Source organism: Rhinatrema bivittatum, chromosome 7 (genome assembly GCF_901001135.1).
Source record: "Rhinatrema bivittatum chromosome 7, aRhiBiv1.1, whole genome shotgun sequence".
Taxonomy (NCBI): Eukaryota; Metazoa; Chordata; class Amphibia; order Gymnophiona; family Rhinatrematidae; genus Rhinatrema; species Rhinatrema bivittatum.
The window spans coordinates 183,197,100-183,209,672 of record NC_042621.1 but is presented as its reverse complement, the minus strand read 5'-3'; the positions used below and the strand labels follow the sequence as shown (position 1 = coordinate 183,209,672).

Sequence of the window (12,573 nt, the reverse complement as noted above, 5' to 3'; positions counted from 1 at the left end):
TACACGTCTGATGAATGGGGGGGAGGGGGGTTTCAGGTGTTGTATTTTACTATGCACCTGGTGGTAAAGGGAGTATGTGTTTCTATTACTGAGATGATGCCAGAATCAGAATATCTTTTTTGTATGGTGAACTCTGCTCTGCACCCATTGGAGTAGATTTTATAAATCTACGCGCGCACATACTTTTGTTCGCGCACCATGCGCAAACTAAAGTATGCTAGATTTTATAAGATACGCGCATAGCCGTGCGTATCTTATAAAATCCGGGGTCGGTGCGCACAAGGGGGTGCACATTTGTGCAACTTGCGCACGGCGAGCCCTGCGCGTGCTGCCCGTTCCCTCCGCATTTGCATTATTCATTTAGGGAGATCACATGCAAAGCAGGTCATTGTAATAGGGGAGGGTACCAGGGCTAGACCATGCAAATGATCATATATAGTATACCACGCAATATATGCTGTTTACGCGTATTAGAGCACTACCTTGGTTTGATGCATCACCCAGTTAGATTGTAAGCCCTCTGGGGACAGTAAAATACCTAAGGTGCCTGAATGTAATGCACTTTGAAGTGCCAAAAAGCAGAATATAAATACAATTAAAAAATAAATAAGTTGGTTTTCACATTTTCATTTTGATGTAAGGTTTTCACATATCCCACCTAGGGTAGTGCCTGACAGCTACTGCACCATCCTTGGGAAAGCTCACTTGCTACAAAGGGTTTTCCATTCTTTGGAAACATCCACAGTTTAACAATAATAATGTTCTGTATTTCTTCTTCAAGGGTTTGTGCAGTTTATTTTTTGGCAAACATTGCACAACATCAAACAGGTTAATCTGTTTCCTGTGTATGTTGTAAAAACTACACATTATAAGGTTGAAATGATTCAAAGACACTGCTGAGTGCAGGAGCCCCTAATCCAAGAACAGAAAGCAGAATAGGATACACAATGGTTTAAGGCTCTGTAATTTCCCCAGCTATCTGCTATTGTTTGCCCTGTGGTTTTTACATATGCCACAAATAGTTAACGTGAAAGATATAAGCCTTCCAGCATCAAGCAGCTTATGCCTTAATCAGATTTCTATACACAACAGCAACACTAAAAAAAAAAAAAAAAAAAATGTGATTGCTTCTACAGTATGTAGTACTACCATAGCATTCTTTCATGGTAATTATTAAACAAACCATTGGGACAATGTAAGAGGAGTTAAAAAAAAATAGCACAAGCACAAACATCGACTAGAAAACCTGAATTTCGTTAGTTTCTTTAGGGAGGTGACAGAAGCAGTATAAACTGGTTAAGTTTAGCGAAAACTCGCCAGATTTCAACAATATCCTGAAGGGCCATTGTTTGCAAAACAAGCTCCGAAGTCTTCCTACAAGGTCAGCCTGAGCTTTTGGGATGTGAGGATCATACCATCAGTATCCTGTCAGAAATGAAGAGACATGTGGACAGTGGGTCTGTTTAAATAATTCATGCAAAAGGTTTTCCACTACTCTGATCATTTACAATGAAATACAAAGTGTGCTGGACGGTGCTGGAGTGTGTCTGCAGGTTCCTGGGCATCTCGACTGCAGCAGGTAAGAGCGAGCTCGTCTCTTCGGCAATAAGAGATCGGCTTTCTCCATTTGTTTTACTTCTACTACTAGTGACCTAACATCTTTCAGAGTTGATATATTCAGTTATAAAAGTGCAAGTAAATGTATTGGCATGATCGTATGTATAAAACATGGGAACCAGGTCTAGGTAAAAACTAACTTTTATCTTCTAACCTAATACACTGTAAGCAGAAACATTATGTTTTGTGCTTATAATGACGTAACAGGAATAGTGATCCTACAGAGTAGCATGTGGGAACCAACGAAGGCCAGTCTTCCGTTCACGATACAAAAGTCTGAAGTATGGGTCACTGTCCAAAATAAAAGGAAGAATAGTTGTTTTCAGTAGAAACTGATCATATCTATTTGATCCTTTCTGGCAAGTTTGCAGCGGATTTTGGAAATGATTGCCGAAAATGATACAATTTATAACTCTCTTTAGTGGTACACGGAAATACAGTATAGTAGTATATTGTCCACAGACCTCAACTTGCTTGGATAGCCACATGAATCAAAATCAAAAAAGTATTTTTGTTATGCAGAAACATCCATGGCTGGAAAATGCTTATAGCAGAAAATAGATCAGGGGAAACTATGCCTGAAACATTAAATATGAATGCAACACAGCCTGTTTTAGTAAGAGTTTTCCCATTTTCCTCTTTGGTGGGAGGGGACGGGGAGATAGAGAAAACCCCTTTGATAAATCTGGCTCATAGATACCAATTATATCTACCTCAAGGGCTCAAAGTCTTCAGTGCATCTAAATTTGTTATGGTGCACCTATGAATTATGGATGTATTCTTTCTTCTTTTTTTTTTGCATTTGTAATTAGAGAGACAGGCAGTCAGCTTACCACAATGTGTTTAAAGTAATTTCAAAAGATGTGTGCCCATTGAGAATAATGTATGCATATCCATCTACAGCCTGTACAGCCTTGTTTGTTTGTTGCATTAGTAAATTCAGTATGAGAATGCATGGGGGAGACTGAGATTAAAGAAATTGAGAAGAAATGTGTAAAATATCCACTAAAAGAAACATTTCCAGCAAATTGTGCTTATAGTGGCCTGGGAACTGCTCAGCATTGCATAGAGCTGAGCTCTGGTTCCTGAAGCAGCTCACAGACTTCAGCTTGATTCACAATTCAAGTTGCCAACATTGATCCTCATCCTAAGGTTTCAAATTCAATGCAATACACTTTCAGATTGATACTGAGATACATACTACTATTAGAGAAAGACTGCCTACCATGTACTACAAGAGACTGCTTGACAGTGCTGCAAACCAATGCTGTCAGAAAACCATTGCTCCAGATGCAGAAACCCGTATACCATATAGTAAGGCTGCTACCGGTACATGCACTTTTCACAGGCTTTTGTAACAAGGAGGTCAATATTGTCCTTAAATGTTCGTGCTAAAATTTAACTATATACAAAGAAAAATAGGGAAGACACAATTAAGATATTCATCTGTTTATATTCTTACAAAACTACTGAGAAAGTCTTGTGCACACCTGACATATATGACATTGTTTTCAAAACATTGACAAGAAGAGTATCTGTGGTTCTCATAAACTTTAATTGTTTTATTCCTTGATGATCTTATGATTTTCTTTTTATCCATGCAGGGATGTAAGAAAAGCCTAACATGAAGGGCAATATGTTAACTGCTAATTTCAGTGTCACTGGTTAATTAAAGTGTAAACTGATAAATATAAAATATATACTTAGGTCACAAACTAGTCTTGGTGTATTACAGATAACTCTGCTTGCTAACCCAGATTATTGAACTGACAATCATTCCACCTAGGTGTTTAATAACATGCATTACTGGAATTCTTCTGAGCTTCCATTCCCTAGCCAAAGAAAAAAATAAATTAATTTTATAAGCTGCTTAAAATGTTGGAATGCCTTAAAGCTTTTCTCTGGTGTAAAAGCAGCAACAGGACCTTGTAGGACTCCCTGTGTTCAATAGTTCTGTATCTTTTATTTCAGAAGTTAAAGAAATAGCATGATCGAACAGCACGACACAATCATAGCTAAGTACAGGAAAACTTGCTAAAAAAATGGAGGGAGGGGAGCAGAATCATTTCCAGTCACTAGAGTATATTGAAAGCCCACACATACCGATCCCTAAGTGTTCTAGCACTAGGACAATAGATATGGCTTTCACCCAAGACATGGCTTTAAGCATCTTTCTTAAGAGTGGTTTTATTATATGGCAGGGATTAGGCAGAGAGGAAAAAATCTCTACCTTTATGGTTAGTAATAGTAAATGGTATTCACTGAAACGATTTTGAAATTTTGTTTAAAGATATATTCTTTTGCCACTCCTCCCTCAGATGTCAGTATTTATAGATAGTGCCTAGTGAGCAAGCAAACTGACAAAGAACATGCATGGGCTAGTTTTAGAGGCAAATATATTTTTCTTCCTTAAAATCGCAGCTTCCTTTAGAATACAACCTCTAGGTGACTGGAACTAAATGGCAGAGCACTGTTCAGCTGGTATTAATTATAAGTATAGTAACTGGCATTGTGTTTAATAAAATTAACAGCCTTCATGTAAATTTTCCCGGAATGATTTTGAAATGAAATTCATTTGAATTACATTTCTTTCTTAAAGGAGTTTCAAATGTCTTTCTAATGGGGACAGTAACTTTCAAACAGCCATGTGGGCATACATGTATGCCCAGAGATACGGCCATTTTATAACATTCGAGCGTATGCTATAAAATCGGCTATACGCACATACATGTGCACACAATTTTGTATGGATGCGTGCATGTGCACACAAATGCTGGCTCTATCGTGTAAGTGGGGGGGATTTTATTAGATATGTATGCCGACGCAATAGACCTTCTTTCCCAGTTTGCTCCCAGTTTGCTCAGTTAGTGGATTGAATTTTCTAAAACCCCTGTTATTTTTTAGCCTCACTTTTACCCTTTTAATCCAATCCATAAAACCCTACTGACTCCCCTAGTTTTCTTTATTTTAATACTTGCACACCATCCATAGCAGAAGTAAAGTGATGTGGTAGGGGACCCCGGCATGCACTTGTGCATGTAAATACTTATGCACACATTTCAAGGTAACTTCCTGGAATGTCCATGCTCCACCCACATCACGCCCATGCCCCACTTCTTTTGTAAACTTTTTGATTTGTGTGCATATTGGGAGATATGTGTTGTGCCGAAGGTGGACCCTTGGGCTGAGTTGGGGTTGATGCAACCCATAGGTAGGGACCTACGTGTCCCCACCATCAGCAGGTGGAGTGAGCTGATGGATGGAGGCCAGCTGGAGCTTCACCAATACCAGCCCTCGTTCTCCACAGGTTGAGCCTTTGGGTGCCGGGGCCAGCTGGATTAGGTGGGCCTCCATATGTCATTGTCGATGGAGAGGTCGAGGTCAGCCCAGAGACAGCAGGATAGAGATGATACAGTCTAGTACTGGACGAGATAGTGTCCTGGAGACCCAGGCACCAAAGGAACAAAGTCAGACAGGGGGCGCCCGAGCAAAAGCAGACCAAAGCCAGAATAGGCCAAGTCTATGATGTAGGCTGAAGAGGCGTCGTAGAACAAGCTTGAGTCAGGGCTGGTGGCAATCTAGAAGCAGTGGCAAGCAAGGCTGAAGTCTGATCACGGAGATAATCAAACGTAGTCAGGCAAGGCAGAGGTCTGGCTGGAGAGAGGCAACGAAATAGGCGAGGCAACAGAGTAGTCAGGCGATGCAGAGGTCTGGGTCTGGAGAGAGGCAATGGAGTAGTCAGGCAATGCAGAGGTCTGGGTCTGGGTCTGGAGAGAGGCAACGGAGTAGTCAGGCAATGCAGAGGTCTGAGTCTGGAGAGAGTCAACGACTTGGTCAGGCAAAGCAGAGGTCCGGGCTTGGAGAGAGTCAACAACTTGGTCAGGCAAAGCAGAGGTCCAGGCTTGGAGAGAGTCAATGATGTGGTCAGGCAAAGCAGAGGTCCGGGGCTTGGAGTGAGTCAACGGCGTGGTCAGGCAAATCAGAGTCAAAATACCTGTAGGCAATCCAAGTAAGGGTTGGAGAACAGGAACGTAGGAGCGAAAGAATCAGGAACCTGGGTCAGCGAGGAACAGGAACACAGGAATGGGATGAATCTCTCAGGAGGCAAGGAGTACTCGACCAGCGAGGAGACCTGTTGCAAAGGCAAAGCTAGGGAGCAGAGCCTGGGCTTAAGTACCAGTGCTCCGCTGACGTCATCATCCGGGGCCACGGCTCAGTTCCCGCCGCGGGCCCTACTTAAGGTTCAGTGATGCGCGCATGCATGCCTAGGGAGGGGCACGGTGCCAAGTAACAGCGTCTCTCCGCAGGCCACACAGAGAGGCCTGGCGTGGAGCAGTAGAGGTGGTAGCTGGACTGGAGACACCAGAGTCTGTAGCTGAGCCAGAGGCACCAGGGGTGGCCCGAGGACGGAGCCGGCGGCCCACCGCCACCAGAGACGAGGGACCAGGCGCTGGAGTTACTGAAGAGAGGTGAGGAGGCCATGCCACGGGTCTGCCACGGACGGCACACGTAACAATATGCACGTACTTGTGTGCTTTTTTTAAATCTGCGTGGCACGCACTGGCCAAGACCCGTGCATATCTCTCAGCTTTGGCATACATAGGGCTTTTAAAATTGACCTTTTAGTTTCTAAGGCACTCCAGAGAAGAGTTACTAAAATGGTGTAGGGTCTGTACTATGAACCCTATGAAGTTCGTATTCAAAAGCCTTTAGCCAGCTAACTCAGAAGTCAGCCAACTAAATGAATATTTGGGCATATATCCTGCTAAATTCTAGCCTCCTGATAAGTTAGGAAGCTAGAATTTAGCTGCTAAATTAAGGGCATTCTAAAAGTGTAACTGGAGGAGTTGAGTCAGCCAGGTAAGTTAACCAGCTATCTCCAATATTCAGAGTTAGCCAGCTGTCCTAAAGTTAGGAGGCTCCATTCAATAGTGCAGCTATATTTAGTGTAGTTTCACTATTGATTATACCTCCAAAGTTTGCCGGATAAGTTTATTCAGCTAACTTTGCTAGCAGGACTGTGTCTGAATATGGATCTCCCAGAAATCAGACTAAAGGGTCTATGTACTAAAGGATTTTTCTCATTCTGTTTCTATAGTGAAATTATTTAGTACATAGTCCCCTTAGGGATATGATAGTGGCATTCAAATACCTCAAAAGTATTAATAATGCACACGAAACAAGCATTTTCCAATGAAATGGATGTTTTGGAACATGAATAGTGAACTGACAATCATTCCACTATCATGATATGCTGCTCAAAGGAGGCAGACTCAGGAGTAAAGTAAGGAAAATATTTCTTCACAAAAAGAGGTAGTGGATGCAGGCTGGAGGCCAAAACAGTAACAGAATTCTAAAACACCTGTGGTCAGCACAGAGAGAGATCCTTAGATATGAAGATATAACGCCTGATATTGGGTAAGCTCTGCAGCATTTTATCAGGAATAGGCAGACTAGATAGGCCTTCCAATCTTTCTCTACCATTAGTTTCTATGTTTCAAATGAGAGCATGATTTGTTTCTTATAAAATTGATTTATTATAACAACAGTTAAGTTTTCAAGACTGTGCAACATTGTTTATGTATAAGATCTATATTTTCCATAGCCAAGATTTATTATCAAAGCTTTGTAAAGAAAAGGACCAATGTAGCTGACGAGTTAGGGGTTAAGGAGTAGCATCTTACGAATCCTCAAAAAAGATTAGTTTAATGGTATCATCAGTATTACACATCTTTGTTATAGGAACAATGCAAAGCGTTAAGGGGGTACGCAGCCAAAAAACATTTTTAGTTCAGTTTGTTTTCGTTTCAGCTGGTATTTAGGACATCATTGGTTTCCATTTGTTTTCATAAGTTATATGCATATGCGTGGAACAGACTTCCTAAGTCCGTGCACCATGCTCCCTCTCTGACCATATTCAAATCCAGTCTGAAAACTCACCTTTCCAAGGATACGTTTAAATCTTAATCACTTTTCTATAACAAATACATTTCCCATCATGTATGTTTGTCTTGATTAAACTGTAAGTTCCATGGAGAAGAGACTATTTATTATGTGCATCTGTACAGTGCTACATATATCCAGCAGCATTTATAAGCGATAAGTAGTAGTAGGAACAAGGAAGAGGCAGCTGTGAGCTGCGACGCTCCTATTTTTCCAAGAGAGAAGAGAACAGATTGCCTTTTCTCTCTGCTGGAAGACTGAGTGTATGATAGCTCTCTCATTTGTGGAAAGGTTGGAGTGAGGTTTAGAAGGGACCATCCAGCACTCAGGGCTCAGGAGGGTTGCTCTTCCCAGGTCTTGGGAAGGAGAGGGTCATCATTCAGGAGACCTTGTTCAGCAGCTAGGTACTGTGTTACTGATTAAAAGTGGGATAAGAGGATTTTCCATGTTCTGACCAGGTTTCTAAGGAAGAAGAAGGAGACCTATTAGGAACAAGTGGAAATCCCAGTTTCCTCCATTTGTACATCTATACTGTTTCTTCAACTGATTTTTTTTTTTTGGCGGGGGGGGATTCAGAAATAATTTTTTGTTTTGGAATGATTCCTATTGTGAGACTTTAATTGAGAGCCTGTGTCCTTGATCTCCTAGGGCCTAGGAGCAAGCACGCTCCCCCCTTCCTCCTACCCTCACCCTCCATGCACACTGAAGGACCTTATCCCAAGACTGGAGTGAGGTTTGCCAGTACTCTGCAGCACCTGAAGGAGGGCCCTTGCCTTCCACAGGGATTGCCCTGGGAAAAGGGGGTTATGTACGGAATGTGCATGCTTGAGTCTTATCTGGGTTGACTTGCAGTTGTGATAGTGAGGGTCCTTGTATGGTAACATAGCAGATGATGGCAGAAAAAGACCAATTAGAGCTAATCCAGTGGCAGTATTATGCATTAGCATGTGGAAGGACTCTGGTTCAGTCCTTGATTAGGGTTTTCCCACTCTCCAGATCATCTGAGGATGGGGATACTGCCTCTGAGGGGGGAGAGGGAGTTACAGTCATTGCTCAAATGTGAGATTTGATTACAGGATTTGAGAAGGAGCAATAGTGCATAGATCCCAATCCAGGGCTATCATTAGGTTTATTGTAGAGAATATAAAATAGGGGAAAAAATTCCTGGGTAGTTGTGAGTGAAGGCCTATGTTACAAACAAAGAAAGCCCTGTAAAGGATTGAAATCCAGGAACAACAAAGAATCACAAAATAAAAAACAGCAATGTCCCTGATCATTTAATTCAAAATATTCTTGAGTATAAAGGAAAAAGAATTATTTATGTTTGTAGGACCACCACTCTTTCAGCTAATACACCAATTCTATGCTGAAAATTTACTAGGTCCACTTTTTTATTTTTTTTAAAGATTTTTTTCATTATGCAAATAAAATTGTCCACATCATAAAGATATCATTGTAAAATCTATCAACGCAAAGCATATAAAGTGAGCGAAGTAACCGATACACCGGCAATTACAAAAAATAGAGTGCACTTAGCTTGGTGAATCAAACGTAGAAAAGACCCCGACACAGATCCATGTTTCAAGCTATGTCTGCTTCAGGGGGATCGAAGTCCTTTCTTTTAACGCTCACTGGTGGTCAGTCCTCAATTTGCTCAGCATCTTTTAAAAGTCTCTGTAAAATATGGAGGAAACCAGTGGATTTAAATAGGAAACAGGATGTGCTATCACTACATCTCAGCAGGTTAGATCAAAGAGCACCAATTAATAATCTCATTGAGATCCTGTGGGGCTACAGAACTCAAATAAAATATCCAAAATTGTTCTCTTTTATTCAATTGCCCCCTCCCACATAGGGGGGAGATGCAGCTGTTCCAAAACTGATGAGAGCACTGTATGCAATGAGCAACCAGAGGGGCAGAAAGTTTGGAAATATTAATGCAGCTCCTGTATTCAATAAGTCTTACCCTAACGTTCTGTTTTGTGCGGTCCACATAAATAAGATCACAAGGGCACTGTATCAAATAAACAGCCCTTTGTGACAAACCATTAGTACTTGAAGGAAGTTTGATTTTACGATGTGACTTCGGGTGTACTCATGAGGTGCCAGAAAATGACAGGGAGCACATATATATCCCATGTGCTGCGTGGAAAATGCCCTTGATAATTACCACAGGGATGGAAGGACTTGAGACATTCAAATCCGAATGAAAAGGATGTCCCTGCTATTACAACCTCAAGAAAAAGGATCTTGTCTGTCAGCAATGTTGTTTAACTTCTACCTCCTACCATTATGGGGCGGATTTTCAGAGCCCTGCTCGCGTAAATCCGCCCAAAACCGGGCGGATTTACGTGAGCAGGGCCCTGCGCGCCGGGAAGCCTATTTTACATAGGCCTCCCGGCGCGCGCAGAGCCCCAGGACTCGCGTAAGTCCCGGGGTTCTCCGAGGGGGGCGTGTCGGGGGCGTGTCGGGGGGCGGGCCCGGTCGTCGCGGCGTTTTGGGGGCGTGTCGGCAGCGTTTTGGGGGCGGGTACGAAGGCGTGGCTACGGCCCGGGGCGGTCCGGGGGCGTGGCCGCGCCCTCCATACCCGCCCCCAGGTCACGGCCCGGCGCGCAGGAGGCCCGCTGGCGCGCGGGGATTTACGCCTCCCTCCGGGAGGCGTAAATCCCCCGACAAAGGTAAGGGGGGGGTTTAGACAGGGCCGGGCGGGTGGGTTAGGTAGGGGAAGGGAGGGGAAGGTGAGGGGAGGGCAAAGGAAAGTTCCCTCCGAGGCCGCTCCGATTTCGGAGCGGCCTTGGAGGGAACGGGGGTAGGCTGCGCGGCTCGGCGCGCGCCGGCTATACGAAATCGATAGCCTTGCGCGCGCCGATCCAGGATTTTAGCGGATACGCGCGGCTCCGCGCGTATCTACTAAAATCCAGCGTACTTTTGTTTGCGCCTGGAGCGCAAACAAAAGTAGGCTATTCGCGCTCGTTTTAAAATCCGCCCCTATGTGCATTGCAGGAGATGAAGGTTTTCTTTCATCTTTATGCAGATGATTTACAGCTACAATAGTTTAGATGACCAAATGCAAGAGATTGCTGTCACTGTAAATTCTGTTTTACAATGGATAAATTAGAATGGCTTATTGGTTAATGTTAAAAAAAAACAGAATGGATACCATTCGCAGACATTACAGAGTTAAACCCTCCTAATTTTCAAATTAAAGGGATTATGATTACGGCAGTTGATACAACCCGAGATTTGGAGGTGTTGTTAGATATTAGGTTTATGTTGCGCCCCCAGCTTCAGGTTATTGTGAAAAAGGGATTCTTCAAATTGAGGTGTCTTCAGAGATTAAAATATGTACTTGACTTGAAGGATTTCAGGATGATGCAGGGTTTTTTTTTGGGTTTTTTTTGTAATACAATTTTTATTGAGTGATCCTCAGACACAATATGAAACTTTGCCGATAACAGACAAGCAAACATAATACAGCAAACGATATTGATGACACAAATCACAGAACCATGAGGAAACACTCCTCAATTTTCCCCCTTCCAGATATCTATAACTGTGTCTAAGACATCTCTAGAGCCACCCTTGAGAATACTCATGTCGCCAACAAACTAGGAGAGGCTGCACTCTGATACCTCCCCCAGTCTGACATATTGAACAACTATAGAGGGCTAGCTCTGCTTAAACAAGAAGGAACAGGAGTCCAGTATGCTTATCCCCAAGCCCTCACCCTCTCCAAACCTCCCCGTCCCGCTTCTCCCCCTTCCCCCCCCCCCTTCCCCTACCCAAGGCCTATCCTGTTTAGATTACTGCAATCCCCTTTATGTTGGACTTCTATGCTGCAGCTCAATTGATCATTGGTTGCTCCATGTCTGCCCACATTTTCTCAGTTTTAAAAGAGTTACATTGGCTCCCTACTGAATCATGGATTTGATTTAAAATTTTAACATTTGTCCATCAGATTTTATATGGTGAATGTCCATGATACATGAAGGCATTGTTAATATATGAAGGCATTGGTACAGTTGTACTGCCACAATGATCTCTGTGCTCTGCTAATCAGTAATCAACAGTTATTAATAATCCCTTGGGTTAAAGATGAATACTTACAGCAAATCTCACATCGAGCTTTTTCTCAGGTAGCACCAGTATTATGGAATTCTATTCCTTTAGAGATATGAGGTTACTGATTGCCAATGTTTAATAAAAAAACTGAAAATCTTTCTTTTTAATATCAATTTTAATTGATATGTTGTGAATGGTATGAGCTTTATTTAAATGTATGCAATGTTTGTTATTAATTAGAAGATTATAAGATTGTTATTTATAAGAACGTAGTGATCCACTTCGAACAATTTTGGTAATGAATTGAGGAATATAAATATATGTAATAAATAAATAAATCCATGCCCTGCATGCTGCCCATTAATTACCACTCTCCAGGGCTCATACTTTAGCTAAGAAGAAGAGATATGCATGATTACACATATTCTCAAAAAAAGGAGCTCCTACCTGTTTAAGAGCCACCACTAGTAATTCTTGTTGCTGTGAGATGCTGAGAGCAGAGGCCAGGTGCTGGTCTGCATCTGAGCATCAGGCAGTGGTGACTTTTCCATGATCAGGTTGAAAGGTGCACAGTGGTTGGGAAACATTGACCGAGCTAGACAAAAATTGTATAACCATCCCAACAGTACCTGAATGTAATTTGCTTTGAAGTGGCTGAAAGGCAGAATACAACTTAAATAAAAATAATAGATAAATATGTTTATAAATTACATATGCCAATGATTATGCACCTCATAACAACAGAAATTTGTGACTTTCAAGCTTTGTCTGAATGGAATGTTCAGCAACCATTAGTGCACAGGTTCTCAACAAGAGCTGTGGACAGGTTTAGTTTTCACGATATCTACAATGAATATTCATCAATTTATTTGCATACATATGGGCTAAGAAATAAATATTTGTACAGTTTAAAATTAGTTTCCCTTACTCCTCCACCCCCCTCCACTTCCC

General features: G+C 42.2%; 1 protein-coding gene across 1 annotated transcript in view; it reads left to right on the top strand.

The window, feature by feature from the left end:
- Positions 1-1,283: 1,283 nt before the first annotated feature.
- The window catches only part of TMEM72 (transmembrane protein 72), an 83,941-nt gene continuing 72,651 nt past the window's right edge, over positions 1,284-12,573 (top strand). Inside the window, exon 1 of the mRNA XM_029609612.1 lies at positions 1,284-1,579. Coding sequence (XP_029465472.1) covers positions 1,510-1,579 — 70 coding nt within the window. The 5' untranslated portion in view covers positions 1,284-1,509. The remainder of the gene's footprint in view (positions 1,580-12,573) is intronic.